The 22,769-nt window shown below is 36.5% G+C and overlaps 1 protein-coding gene across 1 annotated transcript in view; it reads right to left on the bottom strand.

Annotated features, from left to right (window-relative positions):
• CRB1 (crumbs cell polarity complex component 1) overlaps positions 1–22,769 on the bottom strand; it is a gene marked incomplete at its 5' end in the record, with an annotated part of 131,021 nt that overhangs the window by 95,072 nt on the left and 13,180 nt on the right. The window contains 2 exon segments of the mRNA XM_058176643.1: positions 14,879–14,957; positions 14,959–15,061. Of these exon segments, the coding sequence (XP_058032626.1) occupies positions 14,879–14,957; positions 14,959–15,061 (182 nt within the window).

The following is a 22,769-nucleotide window of genomic DNA, read 5'->3' as shown; positions in this document are numbered from 1 at the left end:
GCTCTAATGCAATAAAGCTTAGTTAAGCTTGTAATTCAGCATGCTCATAGCTTACTAAAGAACCCTAGCTGCTGCTCTAATTGGCACCTATGAATTTTTAAAGAAAAATTAGGGAAAGAAGTCCCACCAAGTCTTCTGCATGTGATTTTCCAAAATAAATCCCCAGACCTGTGAAAAAGTAGCTTCTTTTGAGAGACACTTTCTGGCTGTTGATCAAAGCAAGTGGGGAATTTGAATTTGTGGTCAAAGAGGAGGCAGAAAAGAAAGGAGAAAAATGATAAACCGGTGGGATTTTTAAAACATGGGGCCAGTTATATTTAGAGAGAAAATGCCATAATGCCACTTTAAATGGTAGATGGAACAAGAAACCAGCATTCTATAATGAGACACTACTAGCAGTTTCTCCTGGGTAGATAGAAGTGATTGGGTCAATTCCATTGTGAGAATGCAGTTCTGCAGATAACTAGGCATCAAGGTATGTAGGATTTTATAGGTTAATAACAGCTGTTTAAATGAGAGCCTAGTAGTAGTGTAGGGTCTGAAAATGCCACTCAGAGGCTGTAGCTAATACAGAGGCCATGGCACTCTGTATTAGCTACAGCCTCCAAATTCTCTTCAGAGGTAGCCTAATATAGAAGGCATTGTGGTAGTCTAATTAGGTAGTAATGAGGGCACGAGTCACTGTAGCAAATGTTCTCACCCAGATAGGGTCCCTACCGATGCCTCAGCCAAAACTGGGAAACAACTCCCAGTCCATTGCCTACATCTGCTGCTGTAGCAGTTGAGGATTATGGATTTGCTCCTTCAGGAGTAGTCGAGAGATACCACTGGCCAGACAGATAATCCTGTTGGATAAAGAGTAACTCCACCTTTCTAGGATTTAGATTAAATGTGTTCTCTCCCTTCCATAAACTCACATCTCCCAAGCACTGAGGCAGGACTTTAATGACATCACCATTTGGCCTGGGTATGCAATGTCTCCTAAGCATATTGATGATACTGAACCTCAAATCTGGAGCCTTCGTATCAATGTTAAATAGATACCAGGCTGATCTTTCATTCTTCTACCACCCACTGGAGCTACCTACTGAAGGATTGAAATGAAACACAGTGATTCCAATTCTTAACTCCTGCAGGCAATCCAACTCAACTGTACCAAAAGGTGCTGAGGTCTAAAAGAATCAGTATGGGTAGGCACTTCCCCCACCCAGATCGTGACAGAAATAAGTTATTAGTGCAATCAGTACCACCTTCATTTTATGTCTGCACTTGAAGAGTGTTCAGATAATCCATTTTTTGTGCCCCTAGAATATTTCTTATGAGGATGGAAAGTTTTAAACTATCTGATGTTCAGTTGAAGCATTTTTACTGTAGCATCTTTCAGAGGGATGGAGAATGACTTTTCTCTTTGGGTCCAGTTGAAGAGTAAATGTGTTTTAAATTCTGAAGTTTTAATCTAGATATATTAAACCTGCTTTGAAAGCTAATAGGTATATTTGGTAATAAATGGTTATATGTTGAACCCAAATCACACAAGAAGCTGACAAATAAAATCCAGATTTGAAAACAGAGAGGAAGATGTTCTGTTGGAATGCTTTGGCTAAACTACGAATTAATACAGTACTTGAAAGTCAATTGATTTAATGGCTCTTTAAAGACTTTAAGTGTTTGCAGTTTATCCCAAATATATGGTTGGCAATTTAATACAACCAAAATATGTATTAATGGTATGGCTGATGTTTCAGCAATTTCTGAGATACCTTTAATTCTGGCTTCTTTAAGAAATGCTGTACTTGAATAGTAACACACAACTCACTTTTATAAGATATTAATGCAAACATTAGTTTTATATTTGACCAGTGGAAGGAAGAATTGGCGTACCCTCAAGATTTTTTTTAAAAAAAACCATGAAATATACTTCCAAAGACTAAAAATGAAATCCATTCATCAGCAAATATTATTTCAGATATACTGGGTCCCTCAAATTTTTTTAAAAAGGAGGGTCATTCTTTTTTTTTATGGTGGCAATGTAAGAAATTTAAAGATTAAAAAAAAACCCTCATATCTTAGTCTTGTCCTATTGTACTGTAATATTTCTTTTGTTTTCAGATATATATGTTAATATAATTTTAGGAAGAAATATTAAGTTTAATGAGCTCAGTGTGAAACAGAGTTCTAATTTTAAAACATGGATTTATTATTATAGCTTAGGCTTGAGGTACAGTAGAAAGGATAGTTTTACACTTTCCTGGTTTTAAGGAATAGATCCAGGTTTGTTGTCTGTTTTTGAAAAAGTATTTGTGTTGTAAAAGTGAGAAGATAGTACATATGGTATAGATTTACTGATAAGCTTAAATTGATTCCGTATATGTATTTATACCTATTATATATGGATCTTTCTGTTAATTAGGCTTTCACATTTCTCTGACATATGCATCTCCAATATATTGTAATTAAATGGTTTGCCAGATCTGTTCTCTTCACATTATTGCAGCATGATGAAATTGAACACTTTGCAGATTATAAACTTAACTCTTTATCAACTCTGTATAAATGCCTCAAAGCCATGTAACAGCTGCAAATGATTTTTAAAAGAGCAAATAAGCTAACTACCCCTAATTTTAGGGGGACTCTCTAGGCAATTTACTTCTGTCTCTCCAATCTCATTCCAGATAAAGTAGGTCTGGTGGTTTAAATCAGTGTTTATTAACTTCAGCAACTTGAAGACATGTGGACTTCAATTCCCAGAATTCCTCTGCCAACATGAATGAGTTTAAATGAATTCTGTTAATCAGCTGTTTGCACAGGAAGATGTGTCAGACACAAATTGGGGTCAATTCCTTCTAACCACTAGATAGCACTGTATAATTTGCTTTTGTTTATGGAAATAGTGTGATATTTCTGTATTGATCTTTGCCTAGTCAAGGCACTTGGTAGGTGATGGTGAAGACTCCTAATCTTTTGTATTTCCAGGTCAAAGGAACCTCTATTCTCTTTGTTCCATAACAGGGAGTGTAATGTAATGCTCACATTTGGGGACAGACATGAATGGCAAACTTCACAATTTTCAATAACTAGCTTAAGTTTTAGAAGTTTTCTCCTGTTTCATTTCCCTTTTGTTATTGTTTTATATGAATTTTTCTGAAGAAAAATTCACACAAACCTGAACACTTGCACACCTGTTTGTGTTAATTTGTTTGACTGTAACATATACAGTAAATCTCCTTTTTTACTGCATACTGTCTTTCACCGAAAATAAGACCTTGTCTTATATTTTTTGAACCCTGAAATAAGCGCTTGGCCTTATTTTTGGGGAGTCTTACTATTTTGGGGTACGTGGAGCAAGACGAGGCTCCTCTTGCCATCTTACCTGATTTCCAGCTCTGTCTCCCTAACCCTAACCAGAGAAAATGGCGGGGACCAGCTGCGCATGAGGTTAAATATTTGGGGGAGGGGCTTATTTTCAGAGAGGGATTTTTTTGGCGGGGTTATTGTAGCGCATGTGCTGAAAAGCACTATTGGGCTTATTATCCGGGGAGGTCTTATTTTCGGGGAAAGAAAGTAGAAATGTAGTAATAAGTAAGTAATGAAGGTATTATATGGCGTATGTCTTGGAGAGAATAATGCAGTCACGGGCAACAATCTATGGTGTGTTGGGCCCCAAGAATTTAGGATTAAAATACCTGGGCTAAATGATCACTAGATGGCAACTAAGAGGTGCAGAAAACTAATTTTCTTATGATCAATATGAGTAGGTAGTTCATTTTATACAACCTCAGAAGCTAAGCAAGGTCAGACCTGGTTAGTCAAGCTCAACATTATGCAGATTTGTACTATTGGTTGTTTGGCCAAAATAAGCAACTATGTGGAACATCTAGTCCAGGACTTAGGAATGAGGAAGAAAAGAGTAAATTGTTAAATTGGGGTGGGGGTGGGGGTGGGGTTCAGAAAACGATTTCTTGGTCCTGAGGAAGAGGAATCTGTGGGAAATAAATTCTAAGTAACACTGCCTAGATTTTGTGTGTTATAAGATGACCATAAAGAATCTCTGATTCAGGCTTTCAAAGTTCTTTTATTCACACCTCAATTGTACAACTGATCAAACATCCACTATTTCCATACACACACATATGCACACAAAATTATTCTTTGAGTTTTGCTTTCATTGTGAACTTAGTGACTACTAACGCTTTAGTTAGTAGTCTAATAATACTAACTACTAGTATTATTTGTCATTATTTTCTTTACTCCTTGCTTTTATTGTTATTATTGTTATGATTATTATTCTGTTGCATGTACATTGAGAGTTTCTGTACAAGAAGCAAATTTCTTGTGTGATCAATCACCCTTGGCTAAATAAAGTATTCAATTCAATTCAATTACATTTATGTAGTGATTAATATATAAATGCTGCCATCTCTGTCCCTTCTCCCTTTCTTTCTTATATAAAGGGTTTCATTTGTAGACTCTATTTTAGCAATGAGAATGGCCAAAGGGTTCTGCAGCTTCAGCCCAACCCTTAGAAATTGCACTGGGAACAATGGGAACATAGATTTTATCAGGCATAAATCAAATTTTGAAGCACTTCTTTAGATCCATAACTACCAGAAATATATTTTTTTTAAAAAACGAACAAAACACTTCAAATTTTTGGAAATTAGTGTCCTAAAGTTAGAAAAAGATTACTTTTGTGTGTTTGTGGAATTATATAAATGTATAACACTGTCTGTCTCCTAGTACACAAGAGCTAAGGAATGAAAACTAGGATTTAGCAGCATGAATTATTGCTATAGATGCATGCAAGTTTCTCAATAATTCCCATTTTTTGAGTGAGGTTTAAGTGATTCAAAGAGCATACTTTGTCAGAATTTACTCAAAATCAAAACAGATCCAATGAAAATCAACAGCAAAAAGAAAAAAAAAGACTAAAAATAGTCAGGTTCTTGTATATGCAGTTTAAGTCAAAGTTAACAGTCTTTCATAATAAGGATGTGATGGATTAAACAAAGGCTTTAGCATGATGGCAGAAAGGCAAATCTTAAGATCTATTTTGAACTTCTCCAAATGCTTTTTCAAGATCAAAGGGTTTTGGAAAGAGGGAAAAGTGCTTTAAAATGCTAATTCTTTCTTTCATTCATTTTTTAAAAATACTTGGGAAGTGCCAAGAATTTCCATGATGTTCTTTAGAGGCTAACATATTATAATGCAATCAAAAGTAAGACTCACTTAGTTCAATTAATGTTATTGATAGGTAAGTGTATATAGAGGTGCAGTCTTAATCCTATAATTCTGATCACTGTGTCCATAATATGGGTTTATATACAGTCTAGAGAACAATTTCTCCCACATAAAATATATATTGATCTTTCTGTTTAAGCAATAAAGATCTGCAGTTTCAGCTATGTGTGAAATAAGATCTGCTAAAGCATGGAACAGTGCCTTTTCATTTTATGGAATAATCTGCTGGTTTAGAGAAGCCTATCAGGAACATGCCTGCCATTCATTTGTCTACCATTTACTTAATGAAAAATAATGAAGCTTTTTAACTAATTGGCCACTGCCTTTCAAGTTGTAGCTCAAATCATTAGGATTCATTAATCTTTTGGAACTCTGGGGTAGAGGTGGGTAAACGTAAAGAAATCTCACTTGTTAGAAGCTTGGGAATTCTTGAACTAGGTAGATCATCAATTCTATATGAAGCTCTCAGAAGTCTGTTCTGCATAAAATGAACCTGCAGTAAAACTAGACAACATGAACCTTTTCATCTGGCATGGATTGTGTTCTGAGCTGTGCACATGCCTTTAAAATGTGTTTGTGTGTGTATGTGTGTGTATAAAAATCCATCCACCTGTTGGCATAGCTGTCTACTTTGATGTTATATTCATTTATCCCACCCTGCTTCCTGGAATTCATAGCACATTTTACAGATTATTTAATTTTACAGATTACTTAACAGATTTCTTCCCACAATAAATCTTTGAGGTTAAATCATGGTTTGCCCAAAGTCCATCCAGTGAATTCTATTAATCTGCACCAAACCCCCAGTTTCCAATCAGACATCAAGATCAATGGATGGGTTTTGTTATATTTTATTCTAATCTACCTCTCAGAATTGTTGAACAAAAGCAAATAATTGTAGAAGTTCCTGCTAGCGGAAAGCCCAATAGATCAATACTGGTGCAATATTTGTGACTGGAAATGAATGGTAGTTCCTATAGTAGAATATTCACAGATACTATTGCCGTCAGTTCCATGTCAATGACCTGAATTAATACTTTGTGAAGATCAAAGAAAATAGCCAGAGCGGTAAGTCCTCTAAGCACAATAAATTCAAATAAAAATACAAGGAAAGTTTGTTTCCTTTTATTATGAAAAATCTGATAATGAATACTTCTCAGTGATTCCCAATCTGCCTTGTCTCTATTAAAGTCTAATGATGAAATCATAGCTAAAATGGGATAAACTGTCTTATTTCTCTTTTAAGGAAGATTTGCCATTATATATTCAATCATCTTGTTCGGCAAAAATAATAATTACATCATGGATCTTGATTTGTCTTAATCAATGGCTGAAAGTAAAAATGGACATCCATTGCACAAAAACACTGAAACCTAACACATCTTGCATATAGGAAATGCAAAATATGGATGAGGTGTCTTCAGAACAGCCCAACAATTATACATAGAAATTGTTTGTTTGCTTGCTATATTTATACCCAGGAGCTCAAGACAATTAACAATGAATTCTCCTCCCAAACCACTCCCTTGCAACAAAAAAATTGGTTAAATAGGTTGGTTAGAGAAGTGACTGGTCCAAAGCCACCCAGTGAAGGTTTTTTTTTTTTTGTCCAAGGGTAAACTTAAATTTAAATCTTCTCATCTTAATCCAACGTACTCACATACTCACAATTTATTTGCTAGTCAGAAAAAGTCAAGAAGAAATAATTGTCCACACAACAGTTGTCTATATAAAGACAGAACTGCCAGGCTTTCCTTTGGTTTAGCTGTTTTACTACTTCTATGCATAAATGGTGAATGAATGCTAATGCAAACTGAATAGATGTGGTTAGTGCTTGATCAGTGCATCATGCATACATACAATCGTTCTATTGAATTCGGGCAGTAATATTAACAATACAGGGCAAACAGAAGTTGCAGCACCATGGAGAGCTCTGGTTATCCGAGAGCTTTTAGTCCCTGCTCTAGTCAATCTTTTCTTAATTGCTCTTCATTTTTTTGTTTCAGAAATATAAACCTTAATACATTTCCAGAATTAAAGGAAGTCTTTTTGCTATCTGTGATTTTGCTCGATACATGCTTCTTATGTATGCTGAAGCAAGAGCAGATTTGTCTTAGATGAAAAAATGTGTGAGGATCCTGACCACTAGTCTTGAGCTCATTATAAAGAATACAGTCCAATTCTTCAGCTAGTATTATAATAGTCTCAGGTCTGGCCAGAATGACAACATGAAGCCTTCATGATATTTCACCTTGCAGGAATATTTGATTAGACAAAGATCTGAATGTTAAATCTGTTCTGCTAGAAGGAGGCTGCTTATAGTACTCCCCAGATGTGCTGTGATTACAAGTCAAAAAATTCCTGGATTATGGATCTCAATCCCAGTACAACTGCAAGTGGCAGGATGAAGAAGGCTGGGTAAGAAATTCTTATCAGGGTTTTGATGGGCAATGGTAACTCTGTAGCCTCGTTCCTTGAAGTTTGTCTACTGGTGAGTTGGTCACCTCTAGGAAATACCACTACATTCTCTAGCCAAGAAATTATTGCACATATGGTTCAAGTGCCATTATATTACATTTGTTCATGTTGGTTCCACATGGTTGGAAAGGAAAAAAAGACTTAGGATCCCCTCTGGGGACTGAAGATGCCAAGACCAATAAAAGTGGGGAAAACACAATGCAGGCAGAGCCTTCCTTATGGAAGATACCTCAACTGCTATTTTGGACTGGGAGTAATATACAAATTCTGAAACATCTATTTATTACAGTTAGGAGATTCTCCCCTCCCCCCCACAAGTAGCCATAATAGCATTTTTCTGTGAAAAGTTTCTGTCCAAAGTCTTTGTTTTACATCATATTTTGAGGCTGAATTATAAAATAATCCAGCAACAATTGATATTTTTGTAGCTAACACTCACAAAATGGCATAATATTACTATTTTGATATGTGCATAGAACCTGCTACAAATTCAATCTATAAACTGATTCAGCACATTTGAACTATATCTTAATTATGGTAAAACTGTGATTAAGTTGCAATCAAAAAAGCTACCAATTCAAATGCCATGAACTTATTTTAGACTCTTCATATGTGATGTCTCCCTAGGCAGTAGAAGGCAACAAAAGTTGAAACAAATCAGCATACATAAAAATTGAAGAGAGCCATAATAGACAAGAGTATAAAATACACTATCAGTTATCCAAATTGCACATTGAAGAAAAATCTGCAACTTGAAGTATAAGAAATCTGGGAAAATCAAAGTTTAAGCCTGATGTTTTGAGTCAGGTAACAACTCAATGACAACTTCTTGACCATTAGACTTGTGCAAATTCAACATAATTGGAAATCTGAGAGTAAAAGAGGTGATTATTCAATGCAAGACTACAATCTGAGATTCAAGAGGAATCTGATTTGATTATATTGTTATTGTTGGTTGCACAGTCAGCCAGATGTTCAGACTGGAGTTGGCATTTTTATCCATCCATCTGAGCCCTTCCCGAAGACTTGGGATATTCTTGTTTGACATTGTTAAAGGTACAGTTGCAGGATGTAAGCTGTTCCAAGTAAAGCTGCTTTTTGCAATTGACTAATGGTGATTTTGTCAATGCAATTGATCAATGGTTTTATTCAAGTAGTGCTTCAGATGTTTTGGGATTGCACCCAACGTACCTATTACCAGTGGTATTATTTTTGCTTTCTTTTGCCACAATCATTCTACTTCTATTTGCAGAGAATAAAAATATCTTTGTATTTTGTGAATTTCTTCAGTTATTTCTTGTCCATTGTGCTCTCTCCAGGTACTGCCACCTCCACTGTGCAGACTTTTCTGTCTTTCTTATCAGTCGTTAAATCTGGGATGTTTTGCGGCAGATACTTGTTTGTTTGAATTCTAATTTATTCAATTTCTGTTGCCGCCCATCTCAAGCAAGTGATTTTATATGCCACATGATTCCCGGTGACTCTAATGGGCTTAAAGATCTGAGACCGCAAGATGCCTTTAATTGCTTTATATTTTTGACAAAATTGGATGAAAATATTGTTCTCTTTAAAGAAATTAGGCCTGCCATGTTTCAGAGAGATACATCCAAAGGCTTATTGGAATATGTTTTGAAATAATATTCTAGACCAATTTTAGAGTAGTAGGAATGTATTCTACTCTACAGCACATCAGTCAGATTCTCCAGCAAAATTCCTAGAAACGAAGTTTTTCTGAATATGTTGTCAGAATTCATTTTTAAAAAGGCCTTTCCATTTGCTTTTCTGGATGCCAGGCTAAGCATGTCCCTAAAGAATGACCACCAATTTCTTCTATAATTTATTGTTCCATGTCACTTATCTTTTCTGGGAGGCTAATAAAGTTTATCATGGTTGGCAAATATGGTCCATTATGATATTCACTGGCTTCAAACAGATATTCACTGGCTTCAAACAAAGGTACAGGGCAGTGGTGAAATCCAAATGTTTTTACTATTGGTTCTATGGGTGTGGCTTGGTAGGCATAGTGTGGCTTGGTGGGCATAGCAGGAGAAGAATACTGCAAAATCCCTGTTCCCTCCCCACTCCTGGGGGAAGGATATTGCAAAATCTCCATTCCCACCCCACTCTGGGGCCAGCCAGAGGTGGCATTTGCCAGTTCCCTGAATTACTCAAAATTTCCGCTACCGATTCTCCGAACTGCTCAAAATTTCTGCTACCAGTTCTTCAGAACCTGCTGGATTTCACACCTGGTACAGGGCAAATTGGCAAAAGTAGATGGTTTCAGGGCAGGCCTTTGGAAAATGACAAATGACTTGCCCTTATGAGAGGTACAACTTTGTGGTTTCTGATTGTTTGGATTTGTAGGATGCCTGAAGAGCTGGCATAGCTGGTTGACAAGTTAGAGTCTCTTAGAAAGGGGCAAGACTTGGTGGTGTCAGAGTTGTGGGTTGGTGGCAATATTCTAGGTTAATTAGCTAGCAAAGACACAGAAAGTAATTGGCATAGTGAACTACAATGCCACAGAAACTGACAAGAATCAGTACAAAGAAAGTACCAGAACTAAGAAAATTTATTTTTAAACTTAATATCCCTCCCTTATGTTTAGAGCAAGAAAGGTTCAGGCTCTGCTTCTAACTATTAACCTGGCACTGATTCATTCAGTGTCAAGAGTCTTAAACCTGTCCAGATTGTACAAATTTGCAAAGTAAGGGCAACTATGCTTAAAATACTGAATTGTGGCCTTAGTTTTCTTGGTAGGGTAGTTTACAGTGCAACCTTCCATTAACACAAGTAAAGAGTTAAAGCTTGTAGCTGGCCACAAGCAGTAGAAAAGCCACTAAATCTGCAAAGCTCTTTGAAAAGCTACAGAGCATTTCAAAAGCGCCTGATTCAATTCACTGCTTCAAAGCAAATCATTGCTTTGATCTGTGAATCTGCTTCCGTTGGGTGATTTGACTGAAGCTTTATCAAACTGAAGCACTTTTGAACCTTTGCATAAGCTCACTGGTCATAACTATTGGTAAATTCATTCTAAATAAATCCTAAAACTCATCTGTCCAAGAAGGCAACTGATTTCAAAATTATCATGCAGATTGACCAATCTGTTGAAAAATGATCCAAAATAAGGGGAAAAAAATACAATACAAATGTATGCATCACTGATCCTGCAAGAATTGTTAGGCAGAGGGGTGGGGGGAGCTTATTAATGTGTGGTCATTGCCAGAAGAAAAAAGCTGGTTATTGATAGATGCATTCACTTAGTCTTCAGATCATTCTGGTCTGATACTGAAGGCAGCCTATATGCTTCTCTGTGAAATAGAAATAATTATTATTACCATCAGTATAGTGTTTGGTTAGTTAGGACACTAGTGTCCCTCAGAAGTTCTCAGGCAGTAGCTTTCAAACTCTGTTCTAGCAAGAGGTCTGATGTTAGTATCAACATCTTCAGCCAATTATCATAGCCTATTTGTCTACAGATCCCTGGTGTTGACATCTGCCTCTTCTGCCTCTAGACTGAGGGGGCTATTAACTTACTTTTGTGCAATGTATTGGAGACTCCATTTTCAGTAGATTGAAAAAAAAGACTTTAAAATATAGCATGGCTGAAGATCCACTGATATCAGAAAAAACATTGCCAAGAGACCTCTCGCGTCTGCTTGCCAAGAGAGAAAACAAGCCTTCTTGCCAGAGACAACATTGCCAAGGGATTCCTTTAAGATCCAATCCACTCTGGGAAGATAGAATGCCTGAAAACGTCTCAGAGCTTCTCATTCAAAAGACTGGCAAAAACAGATAAGCTGAAAGACATTTGTCCAGTAGTATTGATATATTTCAGAAGTATTAATTCAAGGAGTGCCTGGGCTGCTTCACAGAATACTTTGGTTCATGAAGTCAACAAGGCAAGTCATCGGACATCGGAAACTTCCTGCACTAACTGATTTTAAATTCCCGAGATTCCCTGCTGATAAGTATAGAGGCTCTCCTTCACTAACATGGAAAGATTTCCATGAAAATTGAAATGTCAATATAAATCCTTACGTAAGGAGGAATACTAATAGTGGTGGGCTTCTGCCGGTTCGCACCAGTTCTCCCGAACCGTATATTAATTTTCTGAGCAGTTTGGAGAACTGGTTGTTGGAAGAAATCTTTTCCCACTTTACAGGGCTAATCCTGCAAGGAACGCAGGAAGGAAAGATTCTAGTGTGCCTGTATTTCTAGCCTAATCCTTATCTTAATTGCCACCCCTGATGCTTTAAGTGTTTTCAGAAACCGCCACTGGATTAAGGTTTGTTATATTGTAACAGTCTTAATGGTTCTTGGCAGTATGCCCAGACTTTCTGTCTGTAGCTGAGCTTCTTTGGAGTGTGTCCACCCCCTCCAGAGTTTTTTGTGGTACTTTTATTCCTGGGGCTTGAACAGCTATTTACAGAAGGATTGGCATAGCCATAGAAGAAATGGCTTATAGGCAGGATGTAAGCTTGGCATTGTCTGATTTTTTTTTACTGCCTTTCTGAGGGTATGAGATTTTTCCTTAAATCTGGATGATTACCTTAGGATATCTTTGAGGTGAGTGAGACCAGCTGGTATCTTTAAGTGGTGCAAATGGATCTAATGATTGCTTCTCCTGAGTGCTTTGTCAGTTCACTGAGCACAGGAATCTCTTGTCTATGAGGATTCTTCAGTCATCCAGGTCATTGTTGTCCCAAAGGTGCTTTTTTCAAGAGGCAGCTAGACTTTCTTGGTTTCCAGAAAGTCCAGTTGCCTCTTGAAAAAGCACCTTGCATTGCTTCAGAGTGGCCAAGATACATGTTTGCTCACTGATAATAAGTGGATCCTCCTTCCAATTTGTTATAGTTTGCTCTCATGATAACATGGCATAGTAACATGGCACCAATTGTAGAAAGTTAGCACCTACCACTCTCCTAGAAGAATGAAATATTTTGAGAAATATTAAAAAGGAAGAATCTCCCCTGGATGAGAAATGGAGAAATGTATTTTCTTAGAGGAAGAAGGCAGCCCCCACCTTCCTTAATAGCCCACAGCAGTTGTCAGCACTTAAGAGATAAAGAGATAGTAGATAGCTATATTCATAGACAAAAATTCCCTGCAAAGTCTGAGACAGAATGGGGTTAGCCCTCACTCAATATGTTAATTTGTTAATTTGTCTCTTTAGCTCGGCATTTTGTAGCCCAAATATGCCCACCCACTTTCTGGAGAGCTTAAATGACCTCTCTGCTAAAGGGTTTCACTTTATGAGCAAGAGTTGGCTGTATTTTAACTATTTTAATTCGTCAATATGCTCTGGCACCCTGCCTGATCTGTAACTCTGGGTTGCAGGTATTGCTGAGAAAAAAGGAAGGTATTCAGACAGAATGGTTTAGCTTTCCATGATAGCTGTGACTCATTGAACCTCAGTGTGTATTCCACCATTTCTAATCTAATGATTGGTATTTAGGGCAGCTTTTAGCAAGCAAAGAAGCTATTTGTCTTTTTGTACAGGTAATCCTTGACTTCCAACATTTAGTGACCATTCAAAGTTACAATGGCACTGAAAAAAGTGACTTATGACTGTTTTCACACTTACGACCGTTGCAGCATCCCCATGGTCACAAGAGGTCAGGTGAGGCTAAGCGCCCCTTGACGTGAGTGATATCAAGTTGGCCACACCCACTCAGTCACATGACCACTCACCCATGTCTACCCAGCTGGTCATTAGGGCAGAGAACCGGTTGTTAAATTATTTGAAGCCCAGCTATGGATAATTCATAGCAAGAAATAGGAAGCTGACTTAGCTCAAACATCCTATGGCTTGAAGTAATTTAGTAACATCTATATAGGCAGTAACCAAATGGGATTTCTCCATGTTTGTCAGAGAAATCTTTACAACTTGGAAATCAAATTGGTAACTTTGCACTTTCAAAGCATATGCTCTGTCCCAGATGTCTAAGCCTTTTCCTACATTCAAAATGAAGGAAAGCAGGATACGTCTGAAGATAAGGAAGTGTTTAGTAACAGGAGGAATTATGAGTACAGCACCTTATTTATAGGGTTGATGTAAAACATGCTCTGTTGTCCATTGTTCTATTGTATAGACGATTGTATGTGCGCGCGCACATTATTCAAGCCCATAAGAATCCTGAAGAAATATATAGCATTCCTCAAATGATTTCAATAAAAAAAAGAACTGAACAAACAATGTCATTATTATCAATGCAGTGAACATTGTTAAAGAATGAACCATTGGCATGCTTTTCTTTTTATATACAATTGTTCTTTAAAATGTACGCAATTTAACAGAATGGCATATTCCTGAAGATTCTTGTCGTAAAAATTTACAAATATTATGATAAAAGTGACTTTCAACAGCAATATTTGTGGGCCTACAAGTTGAATGAATTAACAAGTTTCGGAAAGAGATGTGCTGTTCACTAGCAATGGTTGTCACCCAACAAAGTCCTCTGTTGACCCATTTAACAGCCCTTTCCTTGGCTGGTCTTTGGTGAAAAATTGAATTATTCTCTAAGATGAAATTTTAAGTGTATTTCAGTGAGATATTTAAGCTATACCTGGATATTTTTCCTAATTGCATTTTCATTTCAATTCCAAAACACATTTTGTAGAAAGAACTCCTGAGCTATTTATATGGCATACAGAGTTAATTCAGTTTACATCCTTTTAAAAACCTTCAGTTTGAAGTTTTGAATGCATAGAAACCTATCAGTTAATTAATTAATTTCAATTCAGATGAACCACATCTCAAATAAACATATTAAATTACATCTTGATTTAAGACAGCAGAAAATGTTTGGGGGAATTTTTCTATTTTCAAGTGTTTGAAAAATATTCCACTGTAGGAAGTAGCTAATATGCCATTGCTATGTACAATAGATACTCTTTACCAATATCGTACTCACAGAGAATTGAGTATACATCACTATGTGTGATAACCACTCCTAAGGGAAATTTTCTTATCAATTGTATGCATAAAAATATATAGAAATATTTGTTTCTTACACATCCCTTTGTATTATAGTCTCTTCTACAGAAGTATCGTTTGAAATAATGAAACAACTCTTGGTCATTGTAGTAGTAGTCCACCAGGGGGAACCTTTCGATTAAAACACAAGAGTAGTGCACCGAAATGACAGAGCTGGAGGCTCACCTGTGAATCCAGAAGGACAATTGCACATATAACCTGATGCTTTATGATAGATGAAGACTGAGGGCAATTCTGGAATTTTTTCCATACCAATTTAGCCATGACAATTCCACGCACTCACTCCTGCAGAGGCATGGATTACTGCGACATTCATTGATGTCTATTTCACAGTGAGAGCCTATATACCTTGTGGCATTGAAAACAACTGACAGAATTGTAAATTATTGCCCTTATTTCTAATTGGGGGTTCTAGTGGTAACTTTGGAAGCAACAATGTGAACGTATTGGAGCATATGTGAAAAGCTTTAAGGGAGGGTCAAGGAAGAGTTAAGAAAAGAAGAAAAGAAATTAGTTCTATATGCATTTGTTTGAGATACAATGTGAGTATGCCATAACTGGATGGAAATGTGTCACATAAAAAGGACACTTCCTTATGGCACCAGAACTTTGAATTGCACCCAAAAACCTACTAGCATACAATGCAGTACTAACAACAAAGATACAATATAATATCTTTACAACACCCAGTACTAGCAAATAGGCAGGTTGCTGAATTTTGTATCAACAGCAGTGGTGGGATTCAGCCAGTTTGCACCACTTCAGGAGAACCGGTTGTTAATTTTCTGAGCAGTTTGATGAACTGGTTGTTGGAAGAAATCATTAGGGTAGAGAACCGGTTGTTAAATTACTTGAATCCCACCACTGACCAACAGTATAATCTCCAAGTGGTTCTCAAAGATAGTCCCATGTGGAGAGTGTTGCAGTAGCCCAAATGAGTAGTCATGAGGGCATAATAACAACTGAACGAAAGATCCACCAACCTAACTCCAGGCAAGGCTGCAATTGACATGCCAGTTGAGTTTCCCCTGCCCATTCAGCAGAAACTCTAGAAAGAGCACCCACACAATCCGGTCATGCAATTGCTCCTCAAGGATACTTCTCTAGGAAGTAGTACAGCTATTCTATCTTGCTTAGGTTCCACAATTTCAGTAACATCACTTACTCAGCCTGGGTTGGCAATGTATAATATGATGTCCTCTATTGACAATATTGCTTCCCAACTAATGGATGACCACTCCTAGTAGCTCCATGTAGATGCTATTGAAGCAATGTTCTCCATGTAGATGCTATTGAAGGGGCTGCCATAAGGAAGAGGGTTTAAACTATTCTCCAAGGCACCTGAAGGGAGAACAAGAAGCAATGGATGTAAACTAATTAAGGAGAGAGCCAACCTATTTATTGTTCCTTAGTCCTCCTACACAGCAGATGGTTTGCTTCATTTTTATAGTGTTTACTAAGGAGGGAGACGGGTTGTCTAAAGTCAAATCAGGTGCATGGTCCTTTATCACAGCACATTGGTGGAAGTTACTATTTTTTCTCAAGTTTGGGTTCTTTCCTTATTGAAAACAAGCATCCCCTCACAAAATAAAAATTCCTACAGAGACAGCAATTGAAACAAGCCAATATCATGGGGATGGTAAGTCTGGAGCTCCAAATTGAAACAGGAGTTTGCTTGGAGGACCCCTAAGCTAAAGACCATGTTTTACAAATCACAATTTGCAGTGTTATTGTATTAACCCAATACTATAAGACAAAATCTCAAGCATATTACAAGTTATAGTGATATCTGTAGGAGAAGCAATAGCAGAAACTAAGGGTGGAGTTAAAAGAGGAATCAGCCTCGAATCCCTATGTAGCCTCAACAAACTAACCAGGTGCAGCCAGTTAGTTGAGAAGATTCCTGTGCATAAGCTTTCAAATAGAAACCTATTTAATTGAAAATTTACACATGGACCTGGTCTTTCGTGCCCGACAATATCTGAATGTGGCCTGAATACAGTCAGAACAGTCTGATTATAGAATATTCAAACCTACTAGTATTCCATACACATATTTCTGTTCCCTTTTCCTTAATGGGCACTATTCCTGATTACAGGAAGGGAAGGCAGAAATGCAGTGCAGTTAGGACCCAACCCAAAGACTAATCTTAAGACCTCAAATAGCAGCCTCCCTTGTTTGTTTTACAACTTCCCCAAGTGACTTCCAGTGGGACTGATGCTACTTATTGCGGCAACCTTTTCTTTTTCCTACCCTGTTTCTCCCAAAATAAGACATCCCCTGATAATAAGCCCAATCGGGCTTTTGAGCGCATGGCAATAAGGCTAAGTGCTTATTTCAGGGTTAAAAAAAAAAAAGACAGGGTCTTATCTTTGGGGAAACACGGTACATTTAGAATCATTTTAGAATTTCAGATGCTCCTTTATGTGTAGTTAAAAAACACAATGTTCTTTTTAACCCAATATGGTGTCCTTTTTCATTTAATCCAAGTAATTACTACATCCACAAAGTGTTTACTGGAAAGACAATTGAGGCCAAAGTTCTAAAATTAGTGAGAGAATCACAGGAATTCTATAATGGTGCCAGAAAGAAGGAAGGGGAGGAGGTGTTTAAAATCAAGTTTTTATTTTTTGGTGTTTTGATTTTTAAAGGCAACGTTATAGTAAAAGGGCTAAGATTTATTTATTTATTTATTTATTTATTTTATTATAATTTGTCAAACAGAAACAAAAACAGGAATAATATAAAAATACAATAACAGGGACAATAGGCAAGTTAGTATGCTTAGGCACACACCCCCTACGGACTTCTTAAGTTGAAGTGATGTCCACGGAGTCAATTTGTGATTAAAACTGTGAAAATTTGTAGTTGAGACAACTGAATCAGGTAAAGCATTCTAGACTTTGACAATTCTATTTTAAAAAATGGTATTTTTTTTCATATCACGTTTAAAATGATTTACATTGATTTTAAAGCAGTTGTTTGCGCAAATATTATTCTGTTTAAAACAGGAAAAAATCATTTACAGGTAAAACATTACTACGTACAGTTTTGTATGCAATACCTAAGTCTGACCGCAAGCGATGCAGTTCCAAGTTATCCAAATCAAAAATTTCGAGCCTAGTAGCATAGGGAATTCTATTATGTATAGAAGAGTGCAAAACTTTTCTCGTAAAATACTCCTGAACCAGTTCGATTGTACTAATGTCAGATATATGGTAGGGATTCCAAACAGTTCAATAGTACTCAAAGATCGGTCTAGTGTAAGTTTTATAAGCTCTAGTTAGCAATACAATGTTTTCAGAAAAGAAGCTTCATAGAATTAAGTTTACAACTCAGTGCTTTTTTTAGCAACGCTATTATAGTGAACTTTGGAGCAAAGATCATCAGAGTTAAGTACACCTAGGTCCTTAACAAGGTGAGGGTCATCTGCTAAATCAATGCCACCTAACTTATACTTGACATTCTGATTACATTTACCAATATGTAAGACAGAGCATTTCTTAATCGAAATTTGAAGTTGCCAAATGAATGACCATTCAGACACATAGTCAAGATCACTTTGCAAAACAACAGAATTATCTCTAGTATTAAATAATTTTACGTCATCGGCAAAAAGAACGTAATTGCTTTTAAGTTGATCACATAAATTGCTGATATAGAGCTAGAAAAGTGTGGGACCTAAGACGCTGCCTTGAGAAACAGGACTGTTAACTGATGCAGGATTGGACAGCAAGCCCCCTATTTTGACTTTCTGCAGTCTATTACACAAGAAAGCAGCAATCCACTGGAAGGAATCTTGGGGCTACAAGTTACCGAACCATTGTTTTAATGGCTGCTTATTGGTCTAAGATATTAATTCTCCTTTTTAAAATCCTGTTTTTTTAGCTAATCTTTTCCAGCATGACTGAGAAACCTGCATTTCTTTTCTTCTTCTTCTTTTTTCTATTTTACTTATTAATACAATCCATCATTTTCACGCTCAACTGTGATGGGTCACTTCGAAGGTAGATTCTTTGTAATCATCTTTAATGCTTAGGTGAAACTTTTTCCATGTTTTACTAGTCATTCAAAGCTGAAATGAAACTGAGAACCCTAGTTTTATTTTATTTTTTTCATATTTGTATTTCTAGGCATATTCCTGAATTTGCATCTCATTATCTACAAACATAATCCCTCTTCATTGATCCAACTTCAAGACCAGCCTGAAAGCAAAGCTGCTGCTGAGACTAGCAGTGTAAAAAAAAAAAATATCTACCAGAATTCCTCAGAGACAATTTGGGGCTTTCATCTATTCCAATTTCCATAAAAAATATTCATTAAAACAATACACTGCAGTACATAAAATTAAGGTAGGGTATATATTCTTCTGTGACAGGGTGGAGATTATATATGTAGGTCAGACTTCAGGAAAAGATTGACAGAAAAGAAAACTTCTTAACTGAATTGAAAATGCTCATTCAATGGATCCCTTTGAATACAAGGGTTGTACATTTGAGTGCTTTGGGACTGCAAAAATTTGAGAAACATGGAGGACCAGATCAGACAATAATGTTTTTCTAAACAAAGCCTTTTAGGATTTAAGAAATAGTTATACGCACAACTCTCTAATATGTACTTATGCAAATATATTTAAACATACACATACACATATTCATATTAAGATTACTGTTACCCCATCAGGTATATATTAGGAAGAATTAGAATAGTTTTGTTTTCTGCAACAGTGAAAGTCAAGCTATGATTATTTATATCATCTTAACTTGGCTTTCTTGGAATAGCTATGTTTTGTGTAGTACTGTGTGTGCCTATGTGTGTAATTCCATTGAATTTATGTGGTATTATGGTCTGTCTGCTACATCTGTGGTTTTACATGCATAAACACTTGCACAGTTGTAATTAAGTGTGATACTGTTTTTAATTGTTGCAGAAGAAAAACACACATACGTAGCAGAACTGAAATATGTAATGTACTGTACTTTGTATTGTAGTTGTGCAATACTGTTAAAGATAGATGAAGTTATACTGAAGAAATTACTCTCTGGAACAGTGTAAAAGACTGTTGAACAGTGGTAAAAGATGTTTCCTGTTGAAACATCCTGTTATATACAGAGAACATCTGCAAATAAAGAGCACCATAAAATATTCAAGAGTGCTTTGCTGCATTTTGCGTAGTGCCTGCATCATCATCATCATCAGTATTATTATTATTATTAATAATAATAATATTTTATTTACACAAAATGACAGTATACACAGCAAATGAGATAATTATGCTGGATTTCGTATCACAGACCACTAGTCGAACACTTCCCAAGCGTTTAGGACTGCGTGATGTATTGGCGAATTATGCAAGCAGATCCCAGTAAGGTGGCCTTCTGCAGCTGACCAATGGTGATCTTGTCAGTGCCAATTGCTTTTAAGCGCTTGCCTAGGTCTTTAGGCACAGCTCCCAGTGTGCCGAGTACCACTGGAACCACCTGCACTGGTTTATGCCAGAGTATTATTATTATTATTATTATTATTATTATTATTATTATTATTATTATTATTATTATTATTATTATTATTTGCAATTAATGCTCGATATTTTCTGCGTGAGTACACAGAGGATTTTGGGACTAGTTGAATGAGTCAAACCGAATCAAGGAGAATATTTGTAATAGTCAAAATACTGAATGAGTCAAAAGGAACAACTTGCTAGTGTCCATCTTTCTCTTCCCAAAAACTTAACCAAGGAGCTAAGATACTGTTCTAGTTTTATTTAAAGATATGCATTGGTGCAGAGAGTAGTACAGTGGCCTAGAGGTGGAGCTTTTGCCTCAGAATCAGCTGTGACTTCGATCCTAGGTAGCAGCAGTTATTTCTCTCTCTGGGCACAATGAATAAATATCAGCTGCAAACTCTGCATTGGCAACAGGAAGGGCAAATGGCCAGTAAACACTCAGCTCCATTCAGTTGCCCCAACTCCACCCTGATGCAAGGGATTATGGGGTTATTAAGGCAAAAGAATTAAAAAATGGCCACGGAATCTCTTCCAGCATGTTATCATTTTTTTTATAATCTCCTACCTACCATCTGGATTCCAAAATTGCTCTGCCAAAGAAAATGACAAAACAATTTGGATTTTTGAGAATCCACATATTCCACCTTGAGTGCATGTATAAAGCTGCATTTTTTTTAATCTCTTAAAAGCAGAAACCCTTGCCTTGTCACCAGAACCATTATTTCAGTAGACAACTTGATTATCTCCCATGTACAGCAGCATAAATAAAACCCATTGTTTAATATAACCAGAAAAGGGTACCTTATCCCAGTGTGATGTCTGGTCTCTTCTGATAGGACAATGCACCTGATTTACATTTTGAGTCTTGCATTCCCAATGGAACCCAACGTTTATTAAAACCATCATTTCTATTTTGAGGTTCTCCTTATTTATGTAATTAATTGGCACACACACACAAACACCCTCCCACACACAAAATTTCATTAGGGGAAATTTCAGGTTTGTGCGATGCAATATTAGAGGGAGACATGAAATGAAGTGGAGGAAAACAATGGGAAATCAGGTTTTGAAAAGTGCCTTGATTATTTCAATTTAAAATGTATCCTTGATTATATAAAAAGCTTCCATATTCATTGATAGACGGGGTAAATATGGGGTTGGGAATTTAGGCTGTAGTAATACAGCCTACAAGTGGTATGTTACAGGTTTCAATATTTCTCAATATTTAAAAAAACAGGTAGAAAAATGCTAAGATTTTATGCAGTTACAAACAACCAGCTGCAACTACTGTACTAGAATTCATTTTTGCACACTTCAGCAATCCATTATTGTACATCTGGGGTTTTTAAACTTGAAATCTGTATGATGCCTAAGATGAAATCAAGAGTAGCACCATGCTCCAAATTCAAAAGGGGAAAAAATTTCTGAGCGTGAGGGTTCCGTTGTGTCACACCTTTCAACAAATCCTCAGAGAGGTTGTATCTATTCCTGCTTCTGCTATGCAATTCCAGGAAAAGAAGTATTTAGGTACATACCCTCATACTCAGAATCACCTTTTCTCCTTTGAAACTGGATCAGTTTCTTTTGAGTTGAAAAAAAATCAATCCTGTTGATTTCTTGGACACATCCATATTGTCTTCCTGATGGCTGTATGAAAGTGGCCCTCTTATTATCTCCTTTCAGAACAATTGTTGGCTATCAAGTCTAAACTACAGTGCTGACATTTCTTAGCCTTTCTCTATTGATGATTTTAATTTCATGATTGTAGCCAAAACTGTATCTCCTTCCTCCCCCCATCCTGTTGTTAGTCTCAATTGCTTCTTGTTTGATGCAAAGGTTTCAGAGTTTTATTTATTAAGTAACTCAGGAGAATGTTTCCTGTGTTACATATTATATACATATTACATATTCAACTAATATTCATTGAAAGAATCCATGTTCAAACTGAAAGAGACTTAAGGAACTAAACTGTTGGGTCTGAATTATAGATCTTAAAAAGATAAAATGGATCTTAAAATACTAAATTGTTGAAATAAGAATAAGGTTAGTTTGGGGTTTGGTTTGGTTTGGTTTCTGGCTATACAAGTAGTTATTGACTTACAACCACAATTGAGCCCAAAATTTCTGTTGCTAAGTGAGACATTTGTTAAGTGAGCTTTGCCCTGTTTTAGGACCTTTCTTGTGACAATCGTTAAGTGAATCACTGCAGTTGTTAAGTTAGTAACATAAGTGTTAAGAGAATCTGGCCTCCTCCTTGATTTTGCTTGTCAGAAGCTCACAAAAGGTGATCACATGACTCCAGGACACTGCAACCATAAATATGAGTCAGTTGTCAAGCATCTGAATTTTGATTACACAGCCATGGGGATGCAGCAACAGTTGTAAGTATGAAAAATGGTCATAAATCACTTTTTCCAGTGCTGTTGTAATTTTGAACAGTCCCTTAAAGGAACTATTGTAAGTTGAGGACTATCTGCATTTTCTAATTCGTCCAAATTCCACTTGCAATTAGTCAATTGATGTCCAGTCACAAAATCCACATGTTTATCT

Source organism: Ahaetulla prasina, chromosome 3 (assembly GCF_028640845.1).
Source record: "Ahaetulla prasina isolate Xishuangbanna chromosome 3, ASM2864084v1, whole genome shotgun sequence".
NCBI classification, from domain to species: Eukaryota; Metazoa; Chordata; class Lepidosauria; order Squamata; family Colubridae; genus Ahaetulla; species Ahaetulla prasina.
The sequence above is the reverse complement of the archived record's forward strand: the minus strand, read 5'-3'. Positions and strand labels throughout refer to the sequence as shown.